This window comes from Lacerta agilis, chromosome 14, assembly GCF_009819535.1.
Source record: "Lacerta agilis isolate rLacAgi1 chromosome 14, rLacAgi1.pri, whole genome shotgun sequence".
NCBI lineage: Eukaryota > Metazoa > Chordata > Lepidosauria > Squamata > Lacertidae > Lacerta > Lacerta agilis.
In genome coordinates this window covers 10,818,841-10,830,901 of record NC_046325.1, presented here as the reverse complement: position 1 = coordinate 10,830,901, position 12,061 = coordinate 10,818,841, and the positions used below count along the sequence as shown (strand labels likewise).

Genomic DNA, 12,061 nt, shown 5'->3' with positions numbered 1-12,061 from the left:
GAGAGAGAGAGAGAGAGAGAGATGAATAAATAAATCCAGAGATTACCTGTTTGAACAATGGTGACAGAATTACTCTTCTTTGAAATGACTTTTCTTCCAGAAAGGTCCACTATGTAGCCACACCTGAAGCTCCCCACATCTTTAGGTTCCATGATGCTCATGTTGTGAATGTAGATGTTGCCATATGGAGGCACAACTGATATTTCCTCTTTGTCGCTATAAAACTGGAACTCCTTGACTTCCTTCCTTTCAGGCGGAGCCGAGCACACAAGGCTGACATTATCTCCCAGGTTGTACTCAAGGAGGCTGGGGCTTGAAGAGAGGAAGGGTGCTTCCGGGGCTTCTGGGAAAGAAAGATAAATGCCCAGGGTTGAGATTGCTTCGTGTAACACAGAGACAGCAGCTAGCTAAACTCCTCCACCCTGAAGTATGCTTGCAATGGTTGGTTGGTTGGGTGGGTGGAGAGAGAGCGTGGGAAGAGGGAGAGATAGGGTGAGAGCAGGGAAGCATTTTTAGACATCAGATTTTAGGCTTGCAATGAAATAAGTGAAGGGTGGAGGAGAAATGTGATTTGGTTCCCATTTAAAGGTGAACCTAACTGATTTGCACTTTCTAAAACGACAGAAAAACTAAAACACAGCCACACTTCTCTGAATTTTGCAATGGGGTTCTCCAGCCAAGGGATGCGTACAAAAATACATAGATTAGGGCAAAGTGTGCCTAAAGATGCCGATAAAGACCAACATCTTGGGTCAGGATGTTGCCAGCACTCCATGCATCAGCACTGGTGACCACACACTTGGGTTCCACCTGGGTTCCACCATAACCAGCATACTGGCGAGGCAGCTATGGAAATGGCTCGCCTCTCCAAAAGGGTATGGGAGAATGTGATGCTAGCATCCAATACCAAGATAAAGGTCTAGTTACATGTGGGTAGCCGTGTTGGTCTGCCATAGTCGAAACAAAATAGAAAATTATTTTCAGTAGCACCTTAGAGACCAACTGTGTTTGTTCTTGGTATGAGCTTTCGTGTGCATGCACACTTCTTCAGATAAAGGTCTATCAGACTTGAGTGTTGAGCAATGCCACAATGCCTTCCACATGCACTGTGTCAGGGGGATTTTGGGTATCACATGGCAGGATAGAATTCCAAACAAAGATGTGCTCTCCCATGCCCACATTCCCAGCATGTTCACACGCCTGTCTCAGAGTTGCACTAAAATGTTCCTATCCAACTTTGTACATACGATGAAAGGGATCTGAGGGTTTTATTCAAAGCTAGTACTACTCAGAATAGCTAATTAACACGGCTCATTTGGGCTCACTAAATAGTTGGCAACAACCCGGAAATTTGAATTTGAAGCTTAGCAGGGAAGAGTCAAAATGAGCATTCAGGTTGCACAACCTAGCCTTTGCTGCCACTTAGTGGTTTTGCTGCTCCATTCCACATTTTCCCAACAAGTTTAGTTTCTTTTTTTTACCAAAACTGGTAACTAAGAATGAAAGTAATTGCCTAAACAATTTTTTATTTGGGCGGCTGGGAAACTTTCTGCAAACTCAGTTTCTCTTCCCTGCAGTAAAAAAATTGGAAACATAAAAAGGGCTAATATTCAACTAAGTCATATTCAGTGTGCAGAGGCCATTGAACTCTTGAGAAATTGTTCCAGTTAGAGAAGGACATACATATACAGGTGAAACTCGAAAAATTAGAATATCATGGAAAAGCTCATTTATGTAAGCAATTGTCTTCATTAGTTACTGGAGTTTAATATATGAGATAGACTCATGACATGTAAAGCGAGATATGTCAAGCCTTTATTTGTTAAAATTGTGATGATTATGGTGTCCAGCTGATGAAAACCCCAAAGCTGAGTTTGTTAATTTGGGGTTCTCATCAGCTGTACGCCATAATCATCACAATTATAACAAATAAAGGCTTGACATATCTTGCTTTGCATGTCATGAGTCTATCTCATATGTTAGTGTCACCTTTTAAGTTGAATTACTGAAAGAAACGAACCTTTCCACAATATTCTAATTTTTCGAGTTTCACCTGTATATACAGCAGAGCTTCCTCCCATCCATCATATTGACTGGGGACACCTTGCAGGCACAATGCTTCTGCACTGTTTTTTTTCTGCTGAAAATAGCCACCTGAAGAAGCTATAAAAGGGCTACAAAAGTACAAGAAAGGTCCTCCTTATAGTGTGTTAGATAACAGTGAGAGGTTCCCCCCACCGGAAAGCTAATAGTGTATATGTATGTTTGCCTGATTTTTGCTGAGATTGTTTCTAGGGAGGGAAAGATTAAGCTGATGGCTGCCCCCACCCACCCAAGGCATTTATTTTGTTTTTTATTTTAAAGCTGTGATTTGCTAATCATGTCATTTTGTGTTCTGCATAGTTATCCACCCCCACCCCCCTGCCCTGAGCAAGACTGTGGATTTCTAACACTGGGGTCCCCAAACTTTCTGGGTACAGGCTCACATTGGGGAATGACAGTTTCTTAGTCATCAGCAACAAATAAATAATCCCATTTCAAAGGAGCGGAACGGACAATGTCTAGAAACTCTAACCCCCCCCCCCCCACCAAGCCATGCAAAATATCTACATACGTAGCAAAACAAATATAGCACAGGCAAAAGAAACAGGCCACCGGCTAGAAATGAGGACAACCCCCCCCCCAACCAAACAAAAGAAAGAACGATAAAATTGGGAGGGCATGGGCCCTTGTCAGTCATCAAGAGGGGTGTCAGATAACATCAAATTGGGGACTCCAGGTGTAGCAAGTGGCAGTGGAGAAGAAAATGAATTGGAAAGACCATCACTGGTCTCAGCATCGGAATAGGCCACCAACGTCCCAGGAACTAGAAACCTACCTTTCACTTGTAGGGAGATGGAGTTGCTTCGGACAGATGTGACCTCTGTATCAGTTTTCCCCATCCAATAATCGCAGCTGTAATTTCCCATCTTGCTCGTTTCAGCCCTAAAAATCAGTTTGCCCTTTTGATAAGGGTCGGCAGCCATTTTGACAATCTGTTGCCCGTCCTGATCGAAGAACCTGTATCCTTCCACCGTCCCGTTTGGGAAAGCTGAGCATATGAGCACAACCCTCTCGCCTTCGAAGTATTCAGGATACTTTGGCTGTACCGAGAGTTCGGGGGGAGGGAGAGATCCTGGAAGAAAAGCAGAGGGATCTCAGTGGCAGGCACAAAAGGGGAACCTGAAACGAACTGTCACAGTGTGGGGTGCTCTGTTTTAGCCTTGCCCTCTTCCAGGTTACTCCACCCCACCCCACATACTTTTAAAATTTATTCTCTGTGTTTCGGCAAACTGTGTTTTTCAGCCCAGCTCTGTTTCAGGACTTTCCATTTCATCCCTTCCCCTCCTAAATATTTTTTTTTTGTACTTCTGCAAACTTTGCAGTTTCTCCAAGCGTGCCAGTAACTTCGCTCCTATACATGGTTATGTGTTTCATTTTACCTACATAAGGATCCACACTTGGAGGGTGACTTCGCTTTTTATAAAACACAATGGTGTCGCAAAAAGGGGGGGGGAGGTGGCACTGGGGTTTGTAGGTTTGGTACAGTTTGCTCTTGGAAAGTACCCATGTATAAGAGCGAAGTTACTAGCATACTTGGGGGAACAACAAAGCAGCTAGAGGGGGGTGCTGGGTTGGGGAAGATGCCTCTAAACAGTAGCACAAAAGAGACAAGCATTCTCCTCTAGAGACACCCTGGTCTTCTCCACATCAAAAACTCACTGGGAAGAAGCTGGAATGTTACCTGCAGATGATGCTGGCTGCGGAACAAGATGCAGGAAAACTGAAAGAGAGAAACAGAAAGGAGAGATGGAACTGGTTTAATAGGCCTGGAAGTTTGAACTGATTTGACCTGAAGATATTTTACATGTTATATTTGTCTCAAGGGAGCATATGTAAGGTAGGCTCCCATCCAAGCATTGACCAGACCCCAGACCTGCATAGCTTCAAGAAGGCTGCAACAATATATCCCTTTAGAGCTTAGGTTTCAGCCAATGGGTCTGTACCCACAGGTCGGCTGCAGGTGGGTCACAGCAAAACTGCCAGCACCATGCAAACCCTTCAGTCCAACCTGGAGGCTGCAGTCTTTCATTCCCCTTTCTTATGTCTTACCTTCCTACTTCTCCCGATGCAAAACTGGAATGTGCATCTTCCAGGACGTGTTCCTGGGAGGCTCACATGACATGCGCCTCGCGAGACATTGTGCAGTGCCTCCAAAACATGCATTTTGGGGAGCAAGCTATGGCCCCGTGAAAAGTGTTTCTTTGAGGTGAGAGCGTGACAGATCACGACACCCAAAATGGCCGCAGAGGTCGCGTGAGAAAATACGGGATGTGCCGCTTTTCCCAGGGCACTTGGAAGGTATGTTATGTGAGAGAGTTCCCTCCTCATTTTGCACCAGCCCAGCCTTGCTCCCACATAGTGGAAACACACTGCCTGGCTTGAGAAGAGGCTATCTACCTGACTATTGCAGCCTCGCTGAATCACATAAAGCTGGTTGTGGTGTGAAGCTTAGAAGCCACAAGACTCCTCTGCATAGAAAAGAAGCCCTGGAATGGCTGCAGCTGTTGGTGTTGAAACACTCAGGGAGGAACGAATCCAGGCAGCCCCGATTCTAGTGAGGAAGCCTTGCAATGTGAGGGTTTATTCGCCAGTAAGGACTGCTATTCCAGGGCTTCTATTTACTTGGAATAGAAGGATTGGGCTGGGGAAAATGGTGTGGGGATTCTAGCTGAACTTAATGGGCAATCATGGATAAGATGAAGTATGTATCCAGTTACAAGTAGGTAGCCGTGTTGGTCTGCCATAGTCAAAACAAAACAAAATAAAAAATTCCTACCAATAGCACCTTAGAGACCAACTAAGTTTGTGGAAAACCTGTTGACGACTGTTAACGACTGCAATTTTTACAGGGTCTTACAGGGAAAGGCAAGGGGTGAGATAGCTAAAGATAGCTTTAGCATGTATAATGAGATAAGAATCCAATGTCTTTGTTCAGACCAGGTTTCTCCATGGTTTTAAGTTTGGTGATTTGTTGCAATTCAGCCACTTCTCAATTGCAACTGTAAGACCCTGTAAAAATTGCAGTCGTTAAGAGTTGTCAACAGGTTTTCCACACCTATCAGCTGATCACCCATTCCCACCACCCTTCTGAGTAATACCCTTCTCCACTCCTTCACTATATTTAAGGGTCTGTGCATGCACACGAAAGCTCATACCAAGAACAAACTTAGTTGGTCTCTAAGGTGCTACTGGAAGGAATTTTTTATTTTATTTTATGAAGTATGTTTGTTTGTTTGTGTAGGTATGTATGAACTCTACCTATGTTCAGTCCTGTTGAGGTTTCTATATCTCCTCCCCTCTCCACTTCTGCCTATATTACGTTCTGAGGGTACTGAGGAAAAAAAATTCAGATTTATTTTCTGTACAGCTGAGTTCAGGAAAGTTGATACATGGAGAGGGCAGGTAGACCAGCAGTTGTGAGAAAGGGATAGAAAGGCATCCACAGAAGGTGGTAAAAAGAAAAGAAAACCTTCAGGAAAGAGAAAGAGAATGCAGCTGACCAGGGAGAGAGAACCTTAGTTAATCATAATTAAATTAACATGCAAATACTATGCATGCCTACACAGAAGTAAGGCCCATTTATTTTAATTGGACCTGTTCTCAAGTAAGTTTGCATCTTTAATATTTCAGTGTTTATCTGGAATGAAGGTTTGTTTTATTTAGTTGCTTTTAAAAAAGAATTATAAAAAGGCATTATGTAGCAAAAGAAAATAAGAAAAAAGGCTTTTTGTTTGTTTGTTTGTTTGTTACAGAACCACAAGAATATGTTACTTCAGTGTAGGAGAATCTGAGAAGTTTCCTCAAACTTCAACCAAGGAGCAACAAATGGCATCTGCATCAGGTGCCGAGGGTGATGAACCTTCTCAGAAACCCTGTTCATTTTTATTTCAGGAAAGCTGATATTAGGAGAGGACCTAAATGACAGCGAGGTGAATTAAAGGCAGCAGTGAAGATGACACGAGTTGGAAGAAAGTGAGCAAAGGAAGAAGGGGAATGAGAGGGAGAGAAAAAGGCAACAATGAGCAGGTGAATTGAAGCGGAAGGCTGAAGTACAGAAAAGTTTGAGAAGGTAGAGAGAATGTAGAAAACAGCATGAGTGGAGAGGAAGAGGAAACAGGAAGATTGTGAAAGGTGAGATGGCCGTAAGTGACAACAGAGAAAGAACAGAAAAAAAGTGGAAGGTGAGAGGAGAGAAAAAACAAAGACCAGGCTGGCGATGAAGGACAGAGAGTGAAAGAAGATAAGTGAAGAGAAAGATGACAGCAGTTGACAGAGAAAGAAAGGAAGTGATGAAATTTATAGAAAGCAACAGAAAGCATTTTTTTCTGGTAACAGAATGCAAGCATAAATGCTGACAATGACTTTCCCTTCTTGCTCAATATAAGCCACAGCTTAACTCAAGAGAAAACCTCCAGAAATCAAAGAGCGGATACTACTAAGTATAAATAAGAAATGAACACGTGAAAGCTGGTCCCGTGTTCCTGGCTCGGATTTTTCTGTCTGGACTAGTTGAAGACCGCTGCTTAATATCATGTCTTGGGGCAATGTATTTGGGTTTTTTTGGGGGGGGGGGATCATATACAACCAGCATTAAAGAAAATAAATCATCGTAGTGGTGAAAAACATAAAAGCAACAATAACATTTCATTCCTGAAATAAGTACAAAATACATCACAAATCAGTAAGGTAAAGATAAAGGCACCCCTGACCGTTAGGTCCAGTCGCGAACGATTCTGGGGTTGCTGCTCTCATCTTGCTTTACTGGCCGAGGGAGCCGGCGTACAGCTTCTGGGTCATGTGGCCAGGATGACTAAGCCGCTTCTGGTGAACCAGAGCAGCGTACGGAAACGCCGTTTACCTTCCCGTCGGAGTGGTACCTATTTATCTACTTGCACTTTGATGTGCTTTCGAACTGCTAGGTTGGCAGGAGCTGGGACCGAGCAACAGGAGCCCACCCCATCGCAGGGATTCAGTAGCTCAGGTTAATTATACATCAATTTAGATCACACCCAAACACTTGCCTGGGCACACTGATGAGTTTTAAGCATGCAACTATACAAGGCACCACTGCCCACACCCTTTTCCTCTGAGGGCAGCTGGTGTGTTTGTTGCTGCTGTCATCGCTCATTCTTGCCAATGCTTCTCTATTCAGATATGGTAAGTGGACAGAACAGACCAGAGCAGGACCAGAGGCTGGGGTTATCAGAAAGTAGCAAGACATACCTAGCACAGGAACGAGAAAAAGAACTTCCATGTTGAGAGGTGGCTCTCCCCACCTTGATCCCACCTCCTTGGAAACTCTAGCTTCGATTTGGTCTTCCCCCTCCAAGGCAGCCTCTACAAGAGTCTTCTACAGAAGGTCAGAGAATGAGCAGAGAAGCACGTATTTTCACAACCACCTTACTGGGAAGTCTAAACCAATCTCAGCTGCTGGACCATGGGAACTTACTGCTCAAAAGAGAAACTGGAAATGGTTTGCCCAGATTGGAAGTCAGCAGACAGTATGAGCTGTCAACCACTTTAGTATTTCCTGTTTAATTGCTACATCCAGCAAATTCAGCACTGCTCCACCAAGCTCAGCTCCGAAACCAGAGGGGAAAAAACGGTGTAAGAGAACTGGAAGAAATGCAACATTATTTGAAATGATGTGAATAGATAAACATTGGAAATTGGAATCAGAGGATATGTAAGGCTATAGTAATCCAAAGTTAAGTTAAGACAGGATATAAGAAGTTAGAGTTGTGTAATGTTTAATTTATCTATATATATAAAATGCAAGTGTCTCTGCGTCCAGTCCGTGTGTCTCTGGGTTTGCGCAACTGAGCATGTGCCCCAGGGACACAGGGATTGGAGCAGAGAGACACGAGCAGCGTCGGCAGTTCAAGCGGGGCGGTTTAAATGGAATGCCGGCGCTGCAGAGGACGAGGGGAAGCCGAAGAGGGAGGTCACGCTGCTGCTCCCGCCGCTACAAGGAGAGCCGGTTGCTGCTGACCCCCTCCTGCCCCGTTGGCCTGCATGGCGCTGCTGCCTCTCCTCCACCCCACCCCCCCACCCGCTAAAGCACGCTTTGGCAGGGGGGTGGGGGCGGGGGGCAAGCAGGAGAAAGCCCTGCTTGCCTCTCCTCCACCCCCCGACCACCCGCTAAAGCAGGCTTTGGCAGGCGGGCAGGGGGCGGGGGGGGCAAGCAGGGCTTCTCCGTTAAAGCGGAGAAGCCCTGCTTGCCTCTCCTCCACCCCCCGACCACCCGCTAAAGCAGGCTTTGGCAGGGGGGGCGGGGGGGGGGCAAGCAGGGCTTCTCCGTTAAAGCGGAGAAGCCCTGCTTGCCTCTCCTCCACCCCCCCACCACCCGCTAAAGCAGGCTTTGGCAGGGGGGGGCGGGGGGGGCAAGCAAGGCTTCTCCGTTAAAGCGGAGAAGCCCTGCTTGCCTCTCCTCCACCCCCCCACCACCCGCTAAAGCAGGCTTTGGCAGGGGGGGCGGGGGGCAAGCAGGGCTTCTCCGTTAAAGCGGAGAAGCCCTGCTTGCCTCTCCTCCACCCCCCCACCACCCGCTAAAGCAGGCTTTGGCAGGGGGGTGGGGCGCCAGCCCCCTCCACATATATTCTAGCACCCGTTTTTTTAACGGGCTTAAACCACTAGTTAAGAATAAGATTATAGGTATATGATGATTGTGATTAAGATTAAGATTAGTTGTGAGAAGGAAGATTTTACAATGTTATAAAGTTACTAAAGAAGATTAGAAATGAACGCAGAAGAGAGGATGCGAAGAAGTCCCCAAATAATGCTTAAGAAAAGGATAAGGATAGTTGAATAAGTGTGTGTTAGGTTTTTTTGTATGATTTTGTAGTTTTTTTATAGTGTTTGTTGTATTTTGTGTGTTTTCATTGTTAAAATTCAATAAATTCTTATTTTAAAAAAAGGAATTTGTTTGGCTTGTTTTCCATAGAGGACGGCCTTAATCCTATGCTTCCAAATATGCTTGTTGTGGATCAGAACACAACCCCCCAGTCAGATGATGCAGTTCTGTAGAATATGGAATGTATTTTCAATGCACAAAACAGGGAGTCCCCCACACCCACTCGCCCCCTGTGCCCCCAAAACAGTACTTCTGTCTTGTCTGTATACCTGAAGGAGCGTCTCCACCCCCATCATTCAGCCCGGACACTGAGATCCAGCGCTGAGGGCCTTCTGTCGGTTCCCTCACTGCGAGAAGCAAAGCTACAGGGAACCAGGCAGAGGGCCTTCTCAGTAGTGGTGCCCGCCCTGTGGAACGCCCTCCCACCAGAGGTCAAGGGAATAAGCAACTACCTGACATTCAGAAAATACCTGAAGGCAGCCCTGTTTAGGGAAGTTTTTAATCCGTGATATTTTAAATGTATTTTAATATTTGATGGAAGCCGCCCAGAGTGGCTGGGAAGACCCAGCCAGGTGGGCGGGGTACAAATAAAAATTATTATTATTATTATTATTATTATTATTATTATTATTATTATTATATAGAAGATGCATACAAAATGCCTGTTTTAATGGTGAACGCTTTGAAAAGTGTATAAAGGTAAAGGGACCCCTGACCATTAGGTCCAGTCTTGTCCGACTCTGGGGTTGTGGTGCTCATCTCGCATTACTGGCCAAGGGAGCTTCCGGGTCATGTGCCCAGCATGACAAGCTGCTTCTGGCAAACCACAGCAGCGCATGGAAACACCGTTTACCTTCCCGCCAGAGCGGTACCTATGTATCTACTTGCACTTTGATGTGCTTTTGAACTGCTAGGTTGACAGGAGCAGGGACCGAGAAACGGGAGCTCACCCATAACACCACCTGGGTCCCTCTGAAAAGTGTATACCTTGAAGCTATTAGCTGTGAGGATCTGCGACTGTTCTTACACGCTTTTATTTGATTATTTTAAAATCTGTGTTGTTTTACCTCTGTGTTGTTTGCTGCTCTGGGTTCCTTTGGAAGGAAGGGCAGGAGAAAAAATTACCAACAGTGGCAAGAATAATAAACAGGGCTGCTTAAGGGGACGTGGGTGGCGCTGTGGGTTAAACCACAGAGCCTAGGGCTTGCTGATCAGAAATTCGGCGGTTCGAATCCCCGCGACGGGGTGAGCTCCTGTTGCTCGGTCCCAGCTCCTGCCAACCTAGTAGTTCAAAAGCACGTCAAAGTGCAAGTAGATAAATAGGTACCGCTCTGGCGGGAAGGTAAACGGTGTTTCCTTGCGCTGCTCTGGTTCGCCAGAAGCGGCTTAGTCATGCTGGCCACATGAGCTGTACGCCGGCTCCCTCACCCAGTAAAGCGAGATGAGAGCTGCAACCCCAGAGTCGGACACGACTGGACCTAATGGTCAGGGGTCCCTAATAAGCTTTAACAGAAGCCCCACCATAAGAATGCAGCAGGAAAAGGCATCTGGATCCTGTCAATTTCACTACAGTTATGCTTTGGGACTGCATCAATTTAAGTGCTTTAAGACCTGAGATTTGACTTGAGACCTTGTTGGACTTCAGATGAGATTCATAAATATACACATGAAGAGGAAGCCTGCCCGCCCCCACTTATTACCTGGCTGTCAGTGTTTCTCTGCTTGGTCTTCTACTTTCTATTATATGTTAGGATCCAGATTCCTCCCCCACCTCAGGTTCTAACACAAATTCTTTATGGTCTTGTATGGTTTGGCTCAGACAGTATTGCTGTAGGTTTGGAGGAGTCAGTCCACATGATACCCTGAGTTCCTTGGAATTCTTAGGGTCTAGTATCTAGTAAGGGTTAAAAGCAGATAGAGGATTCTATTGTTAAACCAGGCAATTGTAAGACAATGGTCACTGCTGGCCACTTAAGTACCTTCATTAGCATAACTAAAGAAGTTGCTCTGTGCCATAGGGCCAATGGGTGGGCTTTCCCTCTCCCACCTAACTGCCAGCTGGAGAGAATTATAGGAGAGTGTGTTGTGAGTGAGCTGAGCAGAAAGCAGGCTGAGAAGCTGGGGAGGCAGAGACATGCTTGATCTGTGCTGGATCCTGTTGTTGTCATAATCCATCTATCTATCTTGGGAGACAATGGATCCAAAGCTGTGACTAATTAAGAAGCAAGATCTGTTGGGGTGTTAATGCTGAGAGTCGTTCCATCTTAGCTAGGGTTGCCACCTGTCCTGTGTAATACAGGATTGTCCCATATTGTAATGTAAAATGCTATGTCCTGTATTGGTGCAGTTTTGTCCTGTATTTCATGTCTTCTCCCCCCTCCTGCCAAGTTAGGGATCCTGTCCAAGTGTAGGTGTTTGAAAGGGTGTGTGAAAGGTCATGTATTTAAGCTCTGGGGAGCCAAGCACAGACAGAGTTACATATGTGTGTGTGTGTGTGTGTGTGTGTGTGTCAAATTCTATCTAGAGGGCCCCTCCTGTTAGGGTGCCACAGACTGTAATGGATTGCTTTGAAGTCACTTCAGTAAAGGTGGAAGTAATAATAGTTGTTTGTTAATTGTTAGGGTTGCCATACATCTGGAATTTCCTGGACATAGCTGGGATTCAGCTGTCGGAAACTGTTTGGGCAGGAATCGCTGAGATGACCGGGGGAAATCCAGACATATGGCAACCTGTGTTGGTAGTGTATATTTGTGCGAATTTCCATCCAATTTTGTCTCCAGTCCTGCTCACCACTGATGAGTGGCCCCCAAGAAGGAGAGAAAATGAGGGGCTATGGCCTTCCTCCATTGTGCTTTCAAGTTAGCTTGTGAAGGTTAGCTGACAATAAACTGAATAATACCGAATTTGAGAGGCCACCATTGGCTCCCTTGGTCTGCCCTAGATTGCTAAAAAGTGAAAACTTCTGGTACCAGAGGAGGAAAGTCATCACAGGCTGCCTAATAGGGGCTCTAGTCTGGGGCACCTTCTCTCGGTACTGTGCTGAACTGCTATGTTTTTTCATCATGCTTCTTTCTGTGTGAGGACATGACAAGAGACAGGTGGCAC

The 12,061-nt window shown here is 45.6% G+C and overlaps 1 protein-coding gene across 1 annotated transcript in view; it reads right to left on the bottom strand.

The window, feature by feature from the left end:
- The window catches only part of LOC117057409, a 6,891-nt gene extending 2,666 nt beyond the window's left edge, over window positions 1–4,225 (bottom strand). Inside the window, exons 1-4 of the mRNA XM_033168249.1 lie at window positions 4,219–4,225; window positions 3,785–3,823; window positions 2,879–3,175; window positions 47–343 (exon numbers count right to left, since the gene is read on the bottom strand). Of these exons, the coding sequence (XP_033024140.1) occupies window positions 47–343; window positions 2,879–3,175; window positions 3,785–3,823; window positions 4,219–4,225 (640 nt within the window). The remainder of the gene's footprint in view (window positions 1–46; window positions 344–2,878; window positions 3,176–3,784; window positions 3,824–4,218) is intronic.
- Window positions 4,226–12,061: the final 7,836 nt, after the last annotated feature.